The 24,673-nt window shown below is 38.9% G+C and overlaps 1 protein-coding gene across 1 annotated transcript in view; it reads right to left on the reverse strand.

The window, feature by feature from the left end:
* The window catches only part of LOC118675623 (phospholipid scramblase 1-like), an 89,823-nt gene that overhangs the window by 38,502 nt on the left and 26,648 nt on the right, over positions 1 to 24,673 (reverse strand). Inside the window, exons 4-5 of the mRNA XM_036348491.1 lie at positions 7,321 to 7,541; positions 4,693 to 4,854 (exon numbers count right to left, since the gene is read on the reverse strand). Of these exons, the coding sequence (XP_036204384.1) occupies positions 4,693 to 4,854; positions 7,321 to 7,541 (383 nt within the window). The remainder of the gene's footprint in view (positions 1 to 4,692; positions 4,855 to 7,320; positions 7,542 to 24,673) is intronic.

Below are 24,673 nucleotides of genomic sequence, written 5' to 3' on the forward strand. Positions count from 1 at the left end.
GTGAGAAAAAAACAAATCATCTTCCCTGCCAAAGAACAGTTTAGACAGCTACCATTTTGGACTGCATGACTTGGCAGCCACCATGTTGGCCACTGGCTTGCAGCACCCCTGGAAGCCGCCATCTTGAAACAGCAAAAGCCAACCACTCCCTTTGAACTAGCCAATCAGGAAAGACTGTGCGCCTGAGCTCCAATCAAGAGTAAGGGACAGGTCATGCATGTCAGAGACTATAAAGCCAAACAGACCACCTGCTCATGCACGTGCTTTCATACCATGTGTGCACACCCTTCTACGTAGAAGTAAAGATATTTGCCTTGCTGCCTGGCTCCCGAGTATGTTTTGTGTTCTATCAGGACCCCTGGATTGGGGGGGCTTGCCTTATTTCTTACAGCTACTTTAGCTTTTTCTTCTCTGTGAAGCTCTTTATCTGTCCTTCAATTCTAAATGACAGCTTTGCTGGGTAGAGTAACTTCTGAATCATTTTGAATATTTATTGCCACTGCTTGCTGTTGAGAAATCAGCTGACAGTCTTATGGAAGCTCCCTTGTAGGTAACACTGCTTTTCTCTTGCTGCTTTAAAGATACTCTCTTTGTCTTTAACCTTTAGCATTTTAATTAGTGTCTTGGTGTAGGCCTCTTTGGGTTCATCTTGTTTGGGACTCTCTGTGCTTCCTAGACTTGTATGACTATTTCCTTCAGCAAGTTAGGAAAGTTTTCTGTCATCATTTTTTATATTCCTTGATCTTTCTCTTCTCCTTCTGGCACTCCCATGATTTGAACATTGGTACACTTGAAGTTGTCCCAAGCCTCCATATACTATCCTCATTTAGTGGATTCCCTTTTATTTTTGATGTTCTAATTGGCTGTTTTCTGTTTCCTTATCTTCCAAATCTCTAATTTGATCCTATGCTTAATCCACTCTATTGTTGATTTCCTGTAATGTACTCTTCATCTCAGCCAGTGCATTTTTCGTTTCTGACTGCTTCTTTTTCATGTTTTCTATCTTTGTTGAACTTCTCATTGAGTCCATCTATTCTTCCCCTAAATTCATTGAACATCCTTATAACCAGTGTTTTGAACTCTGAATTTCATAAACTGCTGTCTCTATTATTAGTTCTTTTTCTGGAATTTTGTTATGCTTTTTCATTTGGGACATATTTATTTGTCTCCTCATTTTGCCTGACTACTTGTGTTTCCTTCTATGTACTGGCTATATTACCTGGGGTTGGTAGAGTCACCTTATGTAGTAGGTGTTCTGCAGGGTCCAGTGGCAGAGCCTCCCTGATCACCCCAGTCTGGCACTCCAGATGTGCCCTCTGTGTGGCTGTGTACACCCTCTTGTTGTAGTTGAGCCTTGATTGCTGTTCATACATAGTGGGAGGGATTTGTCCCCAAACTTATCAGTTGCAAAGATTCTCTGCTCCTCCTCAATGTGGCTTCTTCTTTATATCTTTAGTTGCAGGACTTATATTCTGCTAGATTTCAAATTGTTGTGAATGATGGTTTTCTTCTAGTTTAGTTATAATTTTGATATAATTGTGGGAGGATTCAAGTACCATGTTTACTTATGCCACCATCTTGTTTGGAACCCCACAGTTGCATATTTTATATTTTCTTTTATAATTTGAAGTTTCCTGTTTACCTTAGTTATATATGAGTGTCAGGTTTTTGTGTGTTTTTTTTTTTCACACACAGAACTCCTTGTACTTTTTGAATCTGAGGGTGCATGGTATCAAGTTAGCAACTTTCTGTCATTTATCTCTTTGAATAGCATCTCAGTGCATTCTCTTTCACTGTAGCTCCTCTTTGACATACGGAAGAGTAGTTTTTTCTTCTATCTCCCTTCAGTTTTATTTTGTCCCTTCAAATTTATAATGCTTTCCTCACCTATTTATTTTCCAAATATGGATAATCCAGTTCTCTTCACCTGTATCTAGTTTGCAGCTCAATCTTTCCAATGAGGTTTTATTAATGACTATTTTTCATTTTCAGAGGTTCTATTTGGTTTATCTTCAAATACTCCTGTCCTTTATTATTGGTATCATTCTTCCCTTTTTTGTTTAGTCTCTTTACTGTTTAAGTGTTTTTGTATGCTTGCAAGCTATTCTATTGCATGCAGTTTATTCTTGGTTCCTAGGGAATTATGCAATTTTTAAATATGTTAATGTAAAGATAGATTCCCCCTCCTCTGTAAGAATAGCAGGTTTCTTTGGTGATTAATCTCCTTCTAGTGTGCTTTCCCATTTGATCCTGCCACTCAGGATCTATTTCTATGTATTAAGACTCCTAAACATACCATAATAATGGTGTGGATTCAGATTTCAAATTCATAAAGGGGCCTGGATTGGGATATCAGTTTAATGTGTACATGTTTTTCCCTTGCCAAGAGTCTTGGAAGGAGACAGATTCCCTTATCATCTCTACAGGATGTAGATGAGAATCTATTGTCTTCTCCACACCATTGGGATAATCTTCTCATGGCTTAAACTACTATGTGTATGTGAAAACACTCCAATATTTTTCTTTACATACCTAAAACTCAACTTGACTCAAATAAAAATCAGTAGCTTGAAGGAGAAACTCAACTGTTTCTCCTTCAAGATTCTTATCATTGCCAAACACATTATTTAAGCTTCTTAATTCTCAGACATAGATTCATCTCCAGATGTTTTTTCATTCTCAATTGACATCAAATTTATGAGGCAGTCCATTCAATATATTTATAAAATATCACTGAGTTATTTCTTCCTATGGAACAACCCCTGCTGTGTTCAGGCTTTTATCTCTTTTCTACCCCAAGTTTTCATAACCACTGACACCATGATGTAGTCCATATTCCATTGTGGTCCCTCATACTCAAAATTCCTAATTTAAGTGTCAAGGGTAGGATAGAGAGGGGTCTGGTTGAAAGAAGGTGAATGGCTTAGCCAAAGAACATGCATGTATAACCCATAAATACAGACAACAGTGTGGTGGTGGCCAGAGGGTAGGGGACTGGGTGGAGGTGGGCAAAGGAGGGGAAAATGAGGACATCTGTAATAGTGTCAACAATAAGAAAATAAAGTTAAAAAAGAAAACATAAAAAATAGAGTCTATTTTGTTTTATATAAAAAAAGAAATTGACTCAAATGATCATTTCTCAAATCTCTGAAAGATGGTACCTAGTTCGCATCATTCTAGATGCATAGAAGTTAATTTATTACATATAATAAATGCTCTAAGGATTCTATTGCAAATGCATGCTGGATGCAATCTAAATTCCTTAGCATTAACTATAATAATTTCACATTTTTTTTAGTTTCACCAATTTCTCCAAAATAAATACATGACAGCTAAACTTCCATTAATATTGTTCCCCAAATGAGTAATTATCTTTCCACTCCTCTGGATCTTTGATACATATGCCATATCCTACATAAGGAATGATTATTTTACATACATCTATATAAAGTTCTTACACATGCATATTACACACACACAAACATAAACATTATACATATTCCACATAGGGGATGGGAAGAGATTCCTCAGAGAATTTATATGCATGTATGCCTAACCCATGGACACAAACAAAAGTGCAGTGAAGGCCTGGTGGGTGGGTGCAGGGCGAAGGGGGCAGTGGGGAAAAAAGGGGGACATCTGTGATACTTCCGATAATAAAGATACATTTTTTTAAAAGAGCCTTTACATTGTGTGTGTCTTCTTAGAATTGTCCATTTCTGTCATGAGCCTGTTAAATCCATGGAGGAAATAATTAATATTTACATAACCAGGGTCTAACAGAAGAATTGAAAAATCACATAGCTGGGGAAGTCAGCCAAGAAATATAAAAAAATGAAGGGAATATTGGAAAGCCTGTGGAAGTTGGGAAAGTGGCAGAGCATCCATGCTCAGTTAGTTGTAGGATATTTTTGCCCCTTCTGTGAAAATGTGAGCCCAGTTTAACAGATTTTTATGATTTTCCAAGAGAATCATGTCAAGATTAGCTCATAAAATTTCCTGATTTTTAAATATTTGCTACTAAATAATTTGGACTTAAGGCTAGACCATCTGTTGGAAAACTGCTGTGATGAAATTGCTCCATGTAGTAAGTATACAGATATATTGTGGTTTCTAACAATCAAATTTAATACAAAGGTAAAGGAGAGAACACAGAGAAGCATAACTGGGTAGCACATCTTACACTATATTTCTGAAAACTCTCTTTGCATAATTTGGCTTTTTGTAGGAACTCAAAGATGTCAGACCTTCTGAAGAGGGCCAAGAGCACTGGCAGCCTGTGTTTCAGACTAAGGAAGGATCATTAAGGCTTTGTCAGTCAGACAAAGGTTAGATGACAAGGCTAACATTCTATTCAAAACGGATAATGTATAGGACCTCTATACAGAAACCACCACATTGAAATATTACTTGTTTTGTTTATATTTATTTGAGTGCAGGGTTCCACTTTTCTTTTTTTGACTTAGCATAATCAATACTGAAGTTCAATGAGATTAATAACTTCCTTTCTGACCAAAGTTAAATATAGAGCACATTGTCTCCCGTTTGAGAATTAGGATACACATTTTTAAAAATATATTTGTAACTTCCCACAAAATTATATTTTCCCTACATTTGGAAAATGTAAGGAAATCCTATAAAAATTATCACATCTCTTACCTCAAATCTTATAAAAATTATCATATCTCTTACCTCAAAATCAACATCTCCACAACATTTGCATGCAAAAAATGGACCGATAATTCTTAGTATATCCTTTTTATTCTCATTTTGAATTGTAAACTTAGGCACATATGGGTGCTTGGTCTGAATAACATAACCTATTGGTGTACCAGGAGGAGCATAGATTTTTATCTGTAAAATAATATATGTAATGTGTAATCATTGCTGTCATAATCATCATCACTCATGTCTAATAAGAGCTTTCATTCATTAAGTGCATTTTTTGGAATGGGCAATAATTTTCTTTTCCAGTTTTATTGAGGTATAATTGACAAGTACAGTTGTAATATATTTAAAGTGTACAATGTGATGATTTGATATACATATACATTGTGAAATGATTACCACAATCAGGTTAGTTAACACATCAATAACCTCATATAGTGATGCTTGAGACCTACTCTCTTGACAAATTTCAAGTATACAACATAGTGTTATTATACTCACTATGCTGTACATTTGAGCCTCAGGACTTATTCCTCTTATAACTAAAAGTTGGTGTAGTTTGTCCAACATTTCCCTATCCTCCTCTCCCCAGTCCTAGACAACCACTATTTAAATCTCTATTTTGACGAATTAGTGTTTTTTGTTTTTGTTTTTAGATTCCATATGTAAGTGATACCATACTGCATTTGTCTGTTTCTGTCTTACCTGTTTCACTCAGCACAATGGCCTCTAGGTGCATCCATGTTGTCTCAATGGCAAGGTTTTCTTCTTTTATTTGGCTGAATAATATCCCATTGTGTGTATCTATATATCTATATCTAAATCATGTTTCTTACCCATGAATCCATCAACCAAAACTTAGGTTATTTCCATATCTTGTTTATTGTAATTGATGCTGCAATTAACATGGAAATGTAGATATCTCTTTGAAAACCTGACCTCATTTCCTTTGCATATATACCCAGAAGAGGGATTGGTGGATCGTATGCTGTTTTTCATAATGGCTGTAACAATTAATATTCCTACCAACAGTGTACGAGTGCTCCCTTATCTTCACACCCTTGCCAAATTATGTCTTGTTTTTGGATAACAACCATTCTAACAGGGGTAATGTGACATCTCATAGTGGTTTTGGTTTTAATTTTCTTAATGATTAGCTATGTTGAACACTTTTCAAACATCTTTGGGCCACTTTTATTAATTCTTTGGAAAAAATGTCTATTCACCTCCTTTGCCGACTTCTAAGTAAAAGATACTGTTCTACGCAATACTTAATTGACAACAAACACCAGATTGGTGCTATTATTCATATTTATGGAGAAAGTAACTGAAGAACAGAGAGTTAACTAACTTGTATCAGATTCTCTAGCTGCAAAGTAGACAAGATGAGTCACACAGTCGGACAGGCTGCATGCATAGACTCCACTCTTAAGCATTGCTCTCCCAACCTGTACATTTAAAAATTTCCATACTTATGAAACTTGTTGAAATTTTTTAAGGAACTCTTTTCTCAAACTCCTATAAAAACAGTGGTTTAGATGTATGAATAGAATCCTGATTGCTGGTGAAATTTTCAAATCTGAGTGGCGATGGCTCTATAATGGAAAGGAACTGGGGCCTGAAAATTTGGCTCTGCTATTAGCGGGGTGACCTAGGGAGTTCCTCAGCATGCTCATGTGTAAGTGACATTGTCCTAAACTATTTTCTAAGGTCAATAATATGATGTTTATTATTGTGCGCTTTACATTCAGAGCATATTCCACCAAACTCTGTTTTTCCTCAGGTATTCCTATGGATAGATACTGTTATACCTAAGCTAAATGACAAAACACAACATAATTCAGTAGGAATAACTTCAGTTATCTTTTGAAAATAAATGAAGTCTTAGAATTCAAATATCTATGTGCCTGTAACTCGGTCTGTGACCTGTTCTTACAGCTACTTGTCTGGAATGACTGACCATGCAAGGGCTGGTCTCAGGCCAGTAGGGATACAAGCAAAAACCAACTTTCCTGTACGCTTTCAGTTCCCTGGTGCCTCCCCTGAGATCCACGTTCTGTACCAGTGAGCTGACAAGTAATGTGAAATAGACACCTGGCCTTTATAGAACTGAAGGTACCCACACCTAGATTATACCTATTACAGGTGCACAAATATATTATTTTTTAAATGGGGAACTTAAGAACACAGGATTTGAGATTTCTCAAAGGTGATATCTCCTAGGTTTCTTCCATAATAGGTTGGCCAAAATTGTGAGATGGACATATCTGTTCTTTTCTTCATTCTTCTGTACACTTGATCCTGGAATTGTATCCTAGGATATTCTCTGTGGTGCCCTCCTCTGGCTTTAGCCAGACCTCTCATGGTCATTTAAAGTAATGGACTTTACAAACATGCTTTATCTTCTCAACTCTTCCCAAAGTCTGACTCTGAGCAGAACCTCATTCCCATGAGATGAACTTCTCAGGGCCAGGGGCCTAACTGCTCACTATTTTTCACCTGCCACCCTTCCTCTCCCAATTACTCTCAAGCATAAAACAATAGTTCATGGACCAAATTTTAGAAAATCTCATTTGATTATACAGGTTCAATGAAAGGGTGATAATTTTTGTCGAACTACTTTACATATTACCTGGATAAATACTCACTGACCTCCTGAAGGCAGCAGGGGCAACAACAATAGCCACATCTTAGTGGTCTCTCCAGAGTTACGACCTCTTGGCCCATAAGATCAAGAATCCTCATGGTAAAAGGCCTATGAGCCCCACAAGTATTTCGGGTACAGCAATTATTATCCTCGGTGACAAAGTAAATCTTCTGTCCAAGGCTGTTCTTAATTTCATATTTGTTATTTGTTTCAATATGTATGATGACTGAAAATAAAGAAGAGGACATCTTAATCACCTTTATGTTTAAAAATATAATTAATCTAAATACTTAAAATCAAATATTTTCAGATATTACTTTAGATGATACTTCATGTCACATTGGGAGATTGAAAAGAAAAGGTGTTTAGAGATGATCTAGGCAGAGAAAAATAGCCAAGGAAGAGAAATAGGAGAGGGTATGAAAGTATAAAATATGAGATCTATGTGAGACATAGAAAAGAAAACCCATATCCTCCTAATTCCATAGAGTCATGTCAGAAAGGGAGACTTAGCTGCTAAGGAATGGGCTGCACTGCAGATGGTCACAATCGTGCTTAGGTGTATGCAGAATATGTCCACTTGCTTGATACAGTTTTCAGATATTCAATTAAGGAGGGAACAGAGGATGATTGCTATGTTTATGCTCTGTAAAATAGGATATAAAATAAATTGGCTGTGGTTTTACTTTATACCATATTCATTGCTTAGTGTTTGCACTGTGTGAGGGAAGGTAATGAAGGTGTTTACTCTCAATGCACATGTGAAAGTAGAAGGTGAATCAAAACATCACACTGGGCCCAGGGCACCCTTGTTTAATGCAGCAGTTGTTCAGAGGTGGGAGGTGGTATAAGATAAGGGGGTAAGGTGCTTGGCAACCAGGCTGCAACTCATAGGATATCTAGATCACTGGCATCTTAAGTGAACACTGTATCTTATAGGGGCTAATCTTTTCACGGGAGAAAAATAAATATGCTAAATACTGACACCTGCCTGGTATCTTAGTGAAGTCTTCACAGCTGAACCACACAATGGAAACCTCTCCTTGCTTAGAGCCAGGAAGGAGCAATTCTTGGTCCCACTTGTTCAGAGCCCTCATTAATTTGGGTCATAGGATGTCAGAAGCCATCCAAATAACAAGTGATTAAAATAAATATATGGAGACAAAATTACTCTCTAATATGTGTGTGGATGGACTTTCATTCAGATAGAGACATGCTGTGCAAGTCTAGCACCATGACCTCCCTCAGGTGTCTTTCTTCTGACTCACATAGGCCCTGGATTATCTATACTAATAAAAGCCTAGGTGGCCCTCAGGCCCTCGTGCGATGCCCTCACATCATCACAAAATGGCTCCCCCCACGTCATCACAAGATGGCTGCCCCCACATTGTCACAGGATGGCTACCACAAGATGGCTGCCAAAAGATGGATGCCACAAGATGGCCACCACAAGAAGGCCACCACAAGATAGCCGGCAGGGGAGGGCAGTTCTGGGCGACCAGGCCTGCAGGGGAGAGCAGTTGTAGGTGACCGTGCCTGCAGAAGAGGGCAGTTGTGGGTGATCGGGTCAGCAGGGGAAGGCAGTTGGGGACAATCAGGCAGGCAGGGGAGCCTTTAGGGGACAATCAGTCTGGCAGGCAGAAGCAGTTAGGGGCAATCAGGCAGGCAGGCAGGCGAGTGGTTAGGAGTCAGGGGTCCCATATTGTGAGAGGGATGTCCGACTGCCGGATTTGGCCCGATCCCTGCAGGATCAGCAGTCAGGCATCCCTTGAGTGGTCCCAGATTGGAGACGGTGCAGGCGGGCTGAGGAACCCCCCTTCCCATGCATGAATTTCATGCACTGGGCCTCTCATGCCTTTATAAGAACAACCCTTGATTTCAACATCTGCCAGTCAAATGTTTCATGAAACAAACAAACAAACAAACAAACAAACTGTTTTATGACTTGGGATCTATTATCTATGTGTTTCATTAAGTAGCTAAATCGCAAAAATCTGCTTGTTTATCTGTAAAATGAGATCAATGGTGTTACACAATCTCTAAATATCTTTCCAGTTACTTAAAAATAAATAAATAAAAACAACATAGAATTCTATGGTTGGTTATATTTTTAAGGTATATTAAATATATTTTGTTTTTATTTTTTTATTTTTATTAAGTGCATTAGGGTTACCTTGGTTAATAAGATTATATAGGTTTCAAATGCATATTTCTCTGATACATGATCTTCATATTTCATTGTGTGCCCACAACTTAAAATCAAATCATCTTCCATCACCATATATTAGGCCAACTTTTCCCTTTGCTACCCACCTTTCTTCTGGTAACCACTATACTGTTATCTGTGTCTATGAACTTTTGTTTGTTTGCTTTTCTTGTTTGTTCATTTTTTGATTTCAGTTTTATATCCCGCATATAAGTGAAATAATATGAGTCTTCAACATTTCTGTCTGACTTATTTCATTTAACATGATATTCTCAAGGTCCATCCATGTCATCTCCAATGGGAGTATTTAATCTTTTCTTATGTCTGAATAGTATTCTACTGTATATATGTACCAACTTTTATCTATTGAAGTAAATTTTGTCTGTTTCCATGTCTCAGCCACCATGAATAATGCTGCAATAGACATAGGGGTGCATGTGACTTTGAGAATAAATGTTCAAATATTTCAGGTTGATACAAAAATGAGGGGTTGTTGGGTCATATGATATCTTTATCCTTAATTTTTTAAAGAACCTCTGTCTGTTTTCCATAGTGGCTGTACCAGTTTACATTTCCATGAGCAGTGAATGAGGGTTTCTTTTTCTTCACAACTCCCCAACACTTGTTATTTATTGTCTTGTTGATAATAGCCATTCTAACAGGGATGAGGTGGTATCTAATTGTAGTTTTTTAATTTGCATTTCCATAATAGCTAGTGAAGTTGAGCATCTTTTCATATATCTGTGGCCATTTGTGTGTCTTCTTGGGAGAAGTGTCTGCTCATTTCCTCTGCCCATTTTAAAATTAGGTTATTTGTTTGGTGTTGAGATATATGAATTGTTTTATTAATTTATCCTTATTGTTGAAAATATTACAGATGTTCCCTTTTTTCCCCATTGACCCTCTCCACCCTACCCCTCAGTCCACTTCCACACTATTATCTGTGTCCATGGGTTATGCATTCATGCATATAAGCTCTTTGGCTAATCTCTCCCCACATACCTCTCTCCACCCTGTCTTCCCTCTGAGATTCATCAGTCTGTTCTATGCTTCTGTGTCCCTGGATCTATTTTGTTCATCAGTTTATTTTGTTCATTAGATTTCACATATGAGTGAGATCATGTGATACTTGCCTTTCTCGATGGGCTTATTTCACTTAGCATAATGCTTGCCAGGTCTCTCAATGCTGTCTCAAAGGGTAAGAGATTCTTCTTCTTCTTCTTCGTTTTTTTTTTTTTTACAGCTACATAGTATTGTATTTTGTAATATTTCATTCAGTTTTTAACTTTAAATACTTGTTTATATTTCATATACAGGTTTTTTGTTTGTTTTTTGGTTTTATATTTTATTTTTAAATCTATATTGTAGCAAGTATTATATATGTCCCCTTTGTTCCCCCATTGACCTCTTCTAGCCTGACCTGCCCCCTACCCCAGGCCTTCAGCATTCTATTGTCTGTGTCCATGGGTTATGCATATATGTATACATGCATAATACTCTCCAGATCATCCATACTGTTGCAAATGAAAAGAGTTCTTTCTTTATTACAGCTGGTAGTATTCCATTGTGTAAATGTTTTTATAACCACTCATCTGCTAATGGGCACTTGGGCTATTTCCAAATTTAGCTATTATAAATTGTGCTGCTATGAACATAGGGGTGCATATATTATTTTTGATTGGTGTTTCCTATTTCTTAGGATAATAAACTCCATACTGTTTTCTATAGAGGCTGCACCAGTCTGCCTTCCCACCAGCAGTGTACTTGGATTTCCTTTTCTCCACATCCTCACCAACACTTGTAATTTGTTGGTTTGTTGATGATAGCCATTCTGACAGGTGTGAGTGATAACTCATTGTTGTTTTGATTTGCATCTCTTAGATTATTAGTGACTTTAAGCAACTTTTCAAATGCCACTTGGCCTTCTGTATGTCCACTTTGGATAAATGTCTATGTAGGTCCTTTGCACATTTTTAAATTGGATTTCTTGTCTTCCTTTTGTTAAGTTGTATGAGTTCCCTATATATTTTGGAAATTAACCCCTTATCGCATGTATGATTGGCAAATATATTCTCCCATGCAGTGGGCTCTCTTCTTTTTTTGTTGATGGTTGGTTTTAGTGTGCCGAAGGTTTTTATCTTGATGGAGATCAATTTGTTTATTTTCTTCTTAGTTTCCATGTCCTAGGAGATATATCAGTAAACATATTGCTCTGGGAGATGTCTGATATTTTGCTGCCTATGGTTTCTCTAAGACTATAATAGCTTCACAACTTACATTTAATTTTTTATCCAATTTGAGTTTATTCTTGTATATGGTGTGAGTTGGTGGTCTAGTTTCATTTTTTGTGCGTGTACCTGTCCAATTTTCCCAATACCATTTGTTGAAGAGACTTTCTTTACTCCATTGTATGCTCTTGCCTCCTTTGTCGAATTTTAACTGAGCATAATGTCTTGGGTCAATTTCTGGGTTCTGTTTCATTGACCCATATGCCTGTTCTGATGCCAATACCAGGCTGTTTTGAGTACAGTGGCTTTGTAATATAACTTTATATCTGGCATTGTGATTCCTCCAACTTCGTTCTTCTTTCTGAAGATTGCTGCACATATTCTGGGTCTTTTTTGGTTCCATGTAAATTTTTGGAGTGTGTGTTCTAGATCTGTGAAATATATCATTGGTATTTTAATGGGGATTGCTGAATTTATAGATAGCTTTGGATAGTGTGGACATTTTAATGATGGTTATTGTACCATTCCATGAACATGGTCTATTCTTCCACTTGTTATTATCTTCATTTGTTTCTTTTTTCAACATCCTGTAGTTTTCCCAGTACAGGATTTTTACATCCTTGGTTAAGTTTATTCCTAAGTATCTTAATTTTTTGTTGCAATGGTAAATGGGATTGCTATTTTAGTTTCTCTTTCTGAGATATCTTTATTGGGTGTATAAAAATGCCATCAATTTCTCAGTGTTAATTTTGTATCTTGCTATGTTGCCTAATTCATTTATTGAACTTAGTAGTTTTTTATGGAGTATTTAGGGTTTTCTTTGTACAATGTCATGTTATCTGTGAATAATGAGAGTTTTACTTCTTCCTTTCCAATTTGGATGCCTTTGATTTCTTTTAGTGTCTGATTGCTGAGGTTAGGACTTCCAGTACTATGCTGAACAAGAATGGTGAAAGTGGGCAACCCTATCTTGTTCCTGTACTTAAGAAAAATGGTTTTAGTTTTTGCCCATTGAGTATGATGTTGTCTGTCATTATGTTAAGGTATGCTCCCACTAGTTCCACTTTGCTGAGAGTGGTTTTTTTTTTTTTAATCAAAAATTGGTGTTGGAATTTATTGAATGCTCTTCTTGCATTAATTGGTATGATCATGTGACTTTTTGTCTTTCAATTTGTTTATGTGATGTATCACACTTATTAATTTGTGAATATTGTTTCAGCCTTGCATCCCTGGAGTAAATACCACTTGGTGTATGATCTTTTTAATATGTTGCTAGCTCAGATTTGCTTATAATTTGTTGAGGAGTTTAATATCTATGTTCATCAGGAATATTGGCCTGTAATTGTCTTTTTTGTAGTGTCTATTTGATTTTGGAATTAGGGTAATGCTGACCTCATAAAAAAAGGTTGGAAGTATTCCTGCTTCTTGAAATTTTTGGAATAATTTGAGGATAGGGATTAATTCTTACAATGTTTGGTAAAACTCCCCTGTGAAACTGGACCAAAGCTTTTGTTTGCTGGCAGTTTTTTTTTTTTTAAATTACTGCTTCAATTTCATCTGTAGTTATCAGCCTATTCAGGTTTTCTGATTCTTCCAGATTGAGTTTTGGAAGCTTGTGTTTTTCTAGGAATATGTCCATTTTGTCCAGGTTGTTCAGTTTCTTGGAAAAAAGTCGTTCATAGCATTTTATTATAGTCAATTGTATTTCTGTGGGGTCAGTTGTTACTTCAGCTATTTTTATTTTATTTTGTATATTTGAGTCCTCTGTTTGTTTTCTGAGGAGTCTGGTTAAATGTTTACCAATCTGTTTTATCTTTGAAAGAAATAGCTGTTGGTTTTACTTACTTTTGTATTGTCTTTTTTGTCTCTATGTGGTTTATTGTGATTCTGCTATTTATTACTTACTTCCTTTTACTTATACTGATATTTTCTTATTCTTCTATTCCTAATTATATATGTTGTAAGGTTACATAACATATTAAATATTTTTCTAGTTTTTTGAGGTAGGCCTATATAGTGCTATGAGCTTCCCTCTCAGGACTGCTTTTGATGTTCCATAGATTTTGGGTTCGTGTGTGCTAATTTTCATTTGTTATCAGGTGTTTTTTATTTCGTCCGTGATCTCTTTGGTAACCCATTCATTGTTTAACAGAATGATACTGAGCCTCCATGTGTTTTAATATTTTTGAGTGTTTTTATTGTATTTGGTTTCTAATTTTATGCTATTGTGGTAAAAGAAGATGCTTTGAAATGGAAGAACATACCATGTTCATGGATTGGTAGAACCAACATCATTAAAATGTCCATACTACCCAAAGCAATTTATAGATTCAATGCAATCCCCATTAAAATACCAATGGCACATTACACAGACTTTGAAAAAACTGTCCAAAAATTCATCTGGAATAAAGAAAGGCCACGAATAACAACAGCAATCTAGAGAAAGAAGAACAAAGTTGGAGAGATCACAATACCAGATATCAAGCTATATTTCATAGCCACTGTTCTCAAAACTGTCTGGTACTGGCACAAGAACAGACATATAGACCAATAGAACCGAAGAGATAACCCGGAAATCAACCCAAGCCATTAAGCTCAATTAATATTTGACAAAGAAAGCAAGAGCATACAATGGAATCAAGACAGTCTCTTCAATAAACGGTGCTGAGAAAATCGTTAAGATACATGCAAAAAAAATAATGGAACTAGATCACCAACTCACACCATACATAAAAATATACTCAAAATGGTTAAAGGACTTAAATGTAAGTTGGGAAGCCATAAAAATCTTAGAAGACTTCACAGGTAGTAAAATATCAGACATATGTCATAGCAATGTCTTTACCAATACAACTCCTAGGGCAATGGAAACTAAGGAGAAAATAAACAAATGGGACTAAATCAAAATAAAAAGCTTCTGCACAGCAAATAAACGATCAACAAAACAACAAGAAAGCCCACTGTATGCATGGGAGAACATATTTGCCAAATGCTATCTCAGATAAGGGTTTATCTACAAAATTTACAGGGAACTCATACAAATTAACAAAAGGAAGGTCAACAATCCAATAAAAAAATGGACAAATGACCTATATAGATCTTTTCAAAAGAGGACATTCAGAAGGCCAAGAGACATATGAAAACTTGCTGAAGGTTACTAATCATCCAAGGGATGCAAATCAAGACAGCAATGAGGTATCATCTCATCTGTCAGAATGGCTATCATCAACAAATCAACAAGTGTTGCAGAGGATGTGGAGAAAAAGGAACGCTCGTGCACTGCTGGTGGGAATTCAAACTGGTGCAGCCACTGTGGATTCCTCAAAAAATTAAAAATGGAACTCTCATTTGACCCAGTAATCCCACTTCTGGGAATATATCCCAAGAAACCAGAAACACCAATCAGAAAGGATATATGTACCCCTATGTTCATAGCAGCACAATTTACAATAGCTAAGATTTGGAAACAGTCTAAGTGCCCATCAGCAGATAAGTGGATTAGAAAGCTGTGGTACATCTACACAATGGAATACTATGCTGATGTAGAAAAGAAGTAATTCTTACCATTTGCAACAGCATGGATGGAACCAGAGAGCATTATGCTAAGTGAAATAAGCCAGTAATAGAAAGATAAGTATCACATGATCTCACTCATTTGTGTAATGTAATGAACAACATAAACTGATGAATAAAAATAGAACCAGAATCATAGAATTATCAAACAGACTGTCCAACCTATGAGGGAAGGTGGGGGTGAGGGGAAATAGATCATCCAAAGGACTTGTATGTATGCATATGAGCATAACCAGTGGACACAAATTGGGGGTGGCATGAGGGCATGTGCCGGGGCATGAGGGAGGCTACAGAGAAGTCAATGGGAAAAAAAGGAGACTTATGTAATACTTTAAACAATAAATAATTTATTTCTTTTTTTAAAAAAAGGAACATTTACCATTTGCAACAGCATGGATGGACCTGGAGAACATTTTGCTAAGCAAAATAAGCCAGTTGGAGAAAGATAAAAATCTCACTCATATGTGGGATTTAATGAAAAACATAAACTGATGGGGGGGAAAAAATAGATCCAGTGACACAGAAACACTGAACAGACCGTCCAACCTCAGAAAGAAGGTGGGAAAAGGGAGTAAGAGATCAACAAAAGGACTTGTACGCATGCATATTAGCATAACCAATGGACACAGACACTGGGGCAGTGGGGGCTTCTCCTAGGGGGTGGGAGTGGCCAATGGGGGTTAATTGGGGACAATGGAGACATGTAATACTTTAAACAATAATGATCTTATATAATAAAAGCCTAATATGCTAAGTGTCCAGTCATCTGGTCGTCCGTTCAACCAATCAAAGAGCAATATGCTAATGATATGCTAAGGCCACTCAGACACTTGCTATGACGTATACTGACCATCAGAGGGCAGACAGTCACCTGGTCAACCAGTTGTTATGATGTACACAGACCACAAGGGGGCAGACGCTATGACTGGTAGGTTACCTTGTTCCTTGGTCAGGCTGATCAGGACTGCGTGATATAGGCTGCACATGCTCTGGAACACTCCTTGGCTGGCTAACAGCCCGCATCTGTCCCCAGCTCCTATTTTGTACCAGTGAGGTTCCTTGGCCTGGCCTGCACCCTCTTGCAATCTGGGACCCCTCAAGGGATGTCAGGATGCTGGATTCAGCCTGATCTTGCAGGCCAGGCCGAGGGACCCCACTGGTGCATGATTTTGTGCACTGGGCCTCTAGTAATAATAATAATAAACCATGCTGGTACTTGCACAGGAACAGGCGTATAGATCAATGAAACAGAATTGTGAACCCAGAAATCAACTCAAGCAATTACACTCAATTAATATTTGACAACAAAGGCAAGAGCATATAATGGAGTCAAGACAGTCTTTTCAATAAATGGTGTTGGGAAAACAGGTCAAATACATGCAAAATAATGAAACTAGACCACCAACTTACACCATACACAAAAATAAACTCAAAATGGATAACAGACTTAAATGTAAGCCATGAAGCCATAAAAATTCCAGAAGAAACCATAGGGAGCAAAATATCAGACATCTCTTGTAGCAATATGTTTATAGATACACTTCCTAAGGCAAAGGAAATTAAGGAGAAAATAAACAAATGGAACTATATCAAAATAAAAAGCTTCTGCACAGCAAAAGAAACCATCAACAAAACAAAAAGGGGGCCCACTGTATGGAAGAACATATTTGGCAATGATACATTTGATAAAGTATTAATATCCAAAATATATAAGTAACTCCTGCAACTTAACAAAAGGGAGACAAACAATCCAATTAAAAAATAATAAAAGGACCTAAATAGACACTTTTCCAAAGAGGACATACAGATTGCAAAGAAACATATGAAAAAATTTTCAAAGTCACTGATCATCAGAGAGATGCAAATTAAAATGACAATGAGGTATCACATCACACCTGTCAGAATGGCTACCATCAACAAATTAGCAAAGAACAAGTGCTGGAGAGGATGAGGAGAAAAGGGAACCCTAGTACACTGGTGGTGGGAATGCAGGATGATGCAATCATTATGGAAAACAGTATGGAATTTTGGAAAAATAAATTAAATATGGAACTTCCATTTGACCCGGTGATCCTCTTTCTAGGCATATATACTAAGTAACCCAATACACCAATCAGAAAGAATGTATGCACCCCTATGTTCATAGCAGTACAATTTACAATAGCTAAGATCTGGACACACCTAAGTGCCCATTAGTAGGTAAGTGGATAAAAAAGCTGTGGCACATTTATACCATGGAATACTATGCTGCAGTAAAAAACGAGAAGAAGCTCATACCTTTTGAGACAGCATGGAGGGACTTGGAGAGTATCATGCTAAGTGAAATAAGTCAGTCAGAGAAAGACAAGTATCACATGAATGCACTCATATGTGGAATCTAAATAACAAAATAAACTGATGAATGGAGTGGATTTAGAGACATGGAAGCATCGAACAGAGTGCAGAATGCCAGAGGGACGGTGGAGGAGGTTGGGTTGGTGGGAGATAATCAACCAGAGATGATGTACATATATATGCATAACACATGGATAGACAATATGGTGCTGAAGGCATGGGGCTGGGATGTGGGGTCAGGCTGGAGGAGGTCAATGGGGGAAAATAGGTGACATATGTAATACTTTCAAAATTACAAGATTATTTATCTTTTTTAAACAGGAAAATATGACCCATGTATATGCTGTCTATAAGAAACCCACCTTAGAACAAAGGACTCACACAGACTGAAGGGATGGGAAAAAGTTTTCAGGCAAGTGGAAATGAAAAATAAAGCTGGTGTAGCAATATTTATATCTGACAAAATAGACCTCTAAATGAAGGCCATAACAAAAGATAAAGAAAGCCACTTCATAATACTATCGTGGCCGATACACTATAATTCTGGTAAATATATATGCACCGAAGACAGGAGCATCTAAATATATTTTTAAAAAAAAAACTTCTGGAGGATATCAAAGGAGAGATCAACAGCAATACAATCATAGAAGAGGACTTTAATACCCCACTGACATCACTTCTAGATAAAGCATCAACAAGGAAATAGCAATCCTAAATGACACTCTAGGATAGATGGAACTAATTGACATCACCAGAACATTCCACCCCAAATGTATGGAATATACATTCCTCTCAAGTTCACATGGGATATTTTTAAAGCTAGACTACATGTTAGGACACAAGCTAAGTCTCTACAAATTCAAGAAGATAGAAATCATATCAAGCATCTTCTCAGACAACAATGGCATAATATTAGATATCAGCTACAATAAAAACACTCAAAACAATCAAATACATGGAGGCTAAATACCATGCTATTAAACAATGAATGGGTTACCAAAGAGATCAAAGAAGAAATAAAAAAGAATCCTGTAAATAAATAAAAATAAACAAACAACAATCCAAAACCTATGGGACACAGTGAAACCAGTTCTAAGAGGAAAGTTCATAGCACTTCAGACCTACCTCAAAAAACAAGAAAAACTGGTAATAAGTTGTCTAACATTACAACTTAAATAATTAGAAAGAGAGCAACAAGAACAACCCAGAACAAGAAAGAGGAAGGAAATAATAAAGGTCAAAGTGGAAATAAACGACTTAGTGATTAAAAAACACACAACAATCAATAAAACCAAGAGCTGGTTCTTTGAAAGGATAAACAAGATTGATAAACCTCTATCCAGGCTCACCAGAAAACAAAAAGAGAAATCCAAATAAATAAAATCAAAAACAAAAGAGCTGAAGTGACAACTGACCCCATAGAAATACAATCCTATCTAATAATAGACAAACATGGTAATTAACCATACCTCCGCGATGCTTCCCATTGGCTAATCAGCAGGATATGCAAATTAACTGCCAACAAAGATGGCGGCCGACAGCCAGGCAGCTGAAGCAAACATGAGGCTTGCTTGCTCCAATGATGGAGGAAACCAAGGTTCCCCACCTGCCACGGCTGGTCTCTGAGCTGCACTCTAAGCAACAATGTTGCAATTATAGAAGCTAAACAAACCACAGATACCTGCTTCCAGCCAGCCGGCCTCAGAGCTGGAGCCGCAACAAAGTTTCAATTACAGAAGATAAATAAATCCCAGAATAAAAGAAAAAAAGAAAAAAAGGAGAGACTTAGAACTTCAGTTGCAGGTTGGCCCACCTGAAACGGCCCTGAGCCCCTCATCCAGGTTGGCCAGGCACCCCAGTGGGGACCCACAACCTAAAGGGGGTGTGGCCTGCCTGTAAACAGCCCTCAGCCCCTCATCCAGTCTGGCCAGGCACCCCAGTGGGGACCCCCACCCTGAAGGGGGTGTGACAAGCTGCAAACAGCCATCAGCCCCTCACCCAGGCTGGCCAGGCACCCAAGCGGGACCCCCACCCTGATCCGGGACACCATTCAGGGCAAACCAGCCGGCCCCCACCCATGGACCTGGCCTCTATCCTATATAGTAAAAGGCTAATATGAAGACTGACCCTAACGGCAGAAAGACTGGAAATGACTGGTCACTATGACATACACTGACCACCATGGGGCAGACACTCAATGCAGGAGCTGCCTTCTGGTGGTCAGTGAGCTCCCACATAGAGGAGCTCTGCTCAACCACAAGTCAGGCTGATGGCTGCCAGTACAGCGATGGTGGTGGGAGCCTTTCCTGCCTCCTCAGCAGCACTAAGGATGTCCGACTGCAGCTTAGGTCTGCTCCCTGCTGGCAAGTGGACATCCCCCGATGGCTGCCGGGCTGCCAGAGGGATGTCTGATTGTCAGCTTAGGCCCAATCCCCTGGAGAGCAGACCTAAGCCAGCAGGTGGACATCCCCTGAGGTGTCCCAGACTGTGAGAGGGCACAGGCTGGGCTGAGGGACATCCCCCCCCCCGCCCCCAAATGCACAAATTTTTGTGCACCAGGCCTCTAGTAGATTATAATAAATGCTATGGATGACTTTATGTCAACAAACATGACAACCTAGACAAAATGGACATATTCCTAGAAAAATACAACCTTGCAAAACTCACTCAAGAAGAATCAGAAAACCTGAATAGGCTGATAACTATTGATGAAATTGAAGCAATAATGAAAAAAAAAAACTCAAAGTAAACAAAAGCCTGGTCCAGACGGATTCACAGGAGACTTTTACCAAATATTCAAAGAAGAACTAACACCTCTACTTCTCAAACTATTCCAATAAATTCAAGAGGAAAGAACACTTCCAAACTCTTTTTATGAGGCTACAATTACCCTAATTCAGTGGTCGGCAAACTGCGGCCCCTTGAGTGTGACTCTTCCACAAAATACCAAGTGTGGGCATGCATGTACAGTGGATTGAAACTTCGTGGCCACACTCAAGGGGCCAAAGAGCCACATGTGGCTCGCGAGCGGCAGTTTGCCGACCATGGCCCTAATTCCAATACCAGATAAAGACATGAGAAAGAAAGACAACTACAGGCCTATATCTCTGATGAACATAGACACTAAAATCCTCAACAAATTTAGCAAACCAGATCCAGGAACACATCAAAAAGATAATTCATCATGACCAAGTGGAATTTATTACAGGATGCAAAGCTGGTACAATATTTGTAAATCAATAAATGTGTTACAGCACATAAACCGATTGCAAAACAAAAATTACATGATCATATCAATTGAAGCAGAAAAAGAATTCAACATAATCCAATACCCTTTCTTTTTTTTTAATATATATTTTATTGATTTTTTACAGAGAGGAAGGGAGCGGGATAGAGAGTTAGAAACATCGTTGAGAGAGAAACATCTAACAGCTGCCTCCTGAACACCCCTAACTGGGGATGTGCCTGCAACCAAGGTACATGCCCTTGAGTGGAATTGACCCTGAGACTCTTCAGTCCACAGGCCGACTCTCTATCCACTGAGCCAATCCGGTCAGAGCCCAACACCCTTGCTTTTTTTATTTATTTATTTTTTATCTAGTGAATACTTTATTAGTTTCTGTAATCAAACCCAACACCCTTTCTTGATAAAAACTCAGCAAAGTGGTAATAGAGGAAATGTACCTCAACCTAAGGCCATATATGACAAATCTACAGCCAGCATCATACTCAGTGGGCAAAAACAAACCATTTCCCCTAAGAATGGGAATAAGACAGGGATGCCTTCTTTCACCACTCTTGTTCAACATAGTTCTTGAAGTCCTGGTCATAGTGATAAGATAAGAAGAAATAAAAGGCATCCACATTGACAAGGAGGATGTAAAACTGTCATTATTTGTAGATGACATGATACTGTACATAGAAAACCCTAAAGATTCCATAAAAAACTACTAGATTTAATTAGTGAATTTGGAAACATAGCAGGATACAAAATTAACACCCAAAAATCCATAGCATTTTTATACACCAATAGTGAACTCTCAGAAAGAGAAATTAAAAACAGACAAACAAACAAACAAAACAAACATTTACCATTGTTACAAAGAAATGAAGATACTTTGGAATAAACTTACTCAAGGAGGTAAAAGCCCTGTACTCTGAAAACTACAGTATCTTCACAAAAGAGATAGAGGAAGATATAGACAAGTGGAAGAATATACCATGTTCATAGATTGATAGAATCAACATCATTAAAATGTCTATATTACCCAGAGCAATTTACAGATTCAATGCAATCCCTATTGAAATACCAACAGAGGGATTTAAGATGGTGGCCAGCAGGACAGCAGGAGGAAGAGAGTGTGAGTGAGGGAGGGAGAGAAAAGGGAGTGTGTGGACATGTGGGGTGTGTGTGTGTGTGTGTGTGTGTGTGTGTGTGTGTGTGTGTGTGATTGAAGGGAAGTTATATCCAGCAGGAACCTCAAGAGGTGGCAGACCATGTTCTTCTAAATGAGGAGCCCCTGCAAGCACTCCTGGGGTAGCCAACTCTGGCACAGAAACCACACCATCTTGAAGGGGAGAGCTGCTGTGACTAGAAGCCCAGACTCATCACCACCCAGACTGTCATCAGACACCACTCTGGACCCTGCAGCCACTCTGGCCAAAGTCCTGCTACTTCATCTGCAGACCCACAGACTCCGTGACTTCAGCCTCTCCAGCTGCAGGCTCCTGTGAGCCCCAGAGTGTGCTCCCCTTCTGCCAAGCCTGTTGGTACAGCTGCAGATTCCACACAACTCGGTGCCTGGACCCCTCAATGAGTCTCAGAGTGCACACCTCTCCTGCTAAGCCCACTGCTTTAGTCGCAGACCACATGCAACCCGTGCCTCAGAGACTGGACCCCTTGGTGAGACTTGGAGTGCATGCCTCGCCTGCCAAATGTACTGCTTGTGGCATAGACTCAATTCAATTCATGTCTGGGTGCCTGGACCCCTCAGAAAGTTTTGGTGTGTGCACTTCTCCTGCCAAACCCACCAATTCAGCTGCTTACCCCAAACCCCTCAAAGCCTGGCCACCTAGGTGAGTCTCAGGGTGCATGCTCCTCCTGCCAAGCCCACTGCTTCATCCACAGACCCCATGGAACACATGTCTCAGCACCTGGCTCCCTTCAGAATTGCAGTGGATGGAAACCCACACCATGTTGTAGAGGAGAGCAATGGATGCCAGAAGTGCAGCCACACAAACACTCAGACCAACCTCAGTTACCACACCTGGATCTGTGCAGGGAGCCGCTTGAAGATATAATCTGCATGGAACCACCACTGTGCCCCGGCAGTGAGCAGCATGGTACCACTCCACGGGTCTGTAGTGAGTGTCACCAGAGAGACATTCTGAGCTGTGCCTCATCACCAGAGCCCAAACTCAGCTTCACAGGATCCCATTCTACAAGTCCCCATGCTGTGAGTGCAAGCCAAGGGTGCCCACTCCTGCTCTATACCCCATCCCAGTACAGAGCCACAGATCAGTGTACGCTCTGCCCCCAGGCACAGACATAGCCTTCAGGCCAGTGCAGGATCCACTCCCCAGCAAGTAGAGAGCCCTCAGGCCAAGGCAGGCTCCATCCCCCAGCACAGACAGAGCTGTCACCTGTTAGATGCCCTACCCCTGGCCCAGGTCAGATCTGCTGGTGTGCCCTGGTGTGTTCAGCCAAAGGTCACAGGACCACACTGCATGTGTGCTTCCAGAAGGTCTTAGGGTGCCATTCTGCCTTGGGTGCCAGGGCTGCACAGTGAATTGCATGTCAGAGGACTCTGGGCTCCATGTGGCCCATGTGACCTGCATTTCAGTGACTCCCTGGACAGGGAGTCACACAGCATAGGAACTGTGTACAGGTCCCTGCCAACCTCGAGAATCTTTAGTGGACAACCAAGGGACCAGAACTGGGTAGAATGGGGGTACAACACAGAACAGAGACAATAAAGGTGTAAAACTCAAGGTAGACCCAGCCTCTGATCTAGTGAGTCCAAGATCATTGAACTGCTAGTGGCTTTAGCCCCTCAGACCCCAAGCAGGGAGCCTAGGGCCAGAAAGAGACAGAAAAATGGAGAGACAAAGAAACAACCCCTCAAGGAAAGAAAAGGAGGAATCACCAGAAAATTAACTAAATGAAATGAAGGCAAGCAATATGTCAGAGAAATAATTAAGAGTAAGAGTCATACAGTTACTAAACCAGCTGGATGAGAAAATTACCAACATATATAAGAATTGGGAGAAAATGAAGAATGATATAGCTGCAATAAAAAACACAATGGAAGATTTCAACAATAGGCTAGAAGAAGAGAAGGATCGAATCAGTGAGTTAGAAGAAAGGGTATCAAAAACACCTAATCTGAACAGCAATTGGAGAAAAAAAAAACTATAAAGCAGCAGGAGAGCCTTAAGGGAGCTTTGGGACAACATGAAATGAAGTAACATACATATAATAGGGGTGCCAGAGGGACAAGAGGAGAAAAGATTAGGAAAACTATTTGAAGAAATAATGACAGAAAACTTCACTGATTTGGGGAAGAAAAAGTCACATAAACACAGAGTCCCAAACAAGATGAACCCAAAAGACCCACAACAAAACACGTTGTAATTATGATGACAAGCGTTAACAGAAAAGAGAGAACCTTAAGGGATGCAAGAGGGAAACAGAAAGTTACATAAAAGGGATCTCCCATTAGACTATCAACTTATTTCTCAACAGAAACACATCAGGCCAGAAGATAATGGAATGAAGTACACAAAGTGATGCAAAGCAAGGGACTGAATCCAAGAATACTCTATCCAGCAAGGCTATCATTCAAAATTGAAAGAGAAATCAGGAGCTTAACAGACTAAAAAAAAAGGCTAAGGGAGTTTATTACCACCAAGCCGGCAATGCAAGACATGCTAAAGGGACTGTTGTAAAAAGAATAAATAGAAAGGAAAAAGGAACACAGGCATAAAGAATAAAAATGGTTGCAAACAAGTACTTAT

Source organism: Myotis myotis, unplaced genomic scaffold (assembly GCF_014108235.1).
Source record: "Myotis myotis isolate mMyoMyo1 unplaced genomic scaffold, mMyoMyo1.p scaffold_m19_p_2, whole genome shotgun sequence".
Lineage (NCBI taxonomy): Eukaryota > Metazoa > Chordata > Mammalia > Chiroptera > Vespertilionidae > Myotis > Myotis myotis.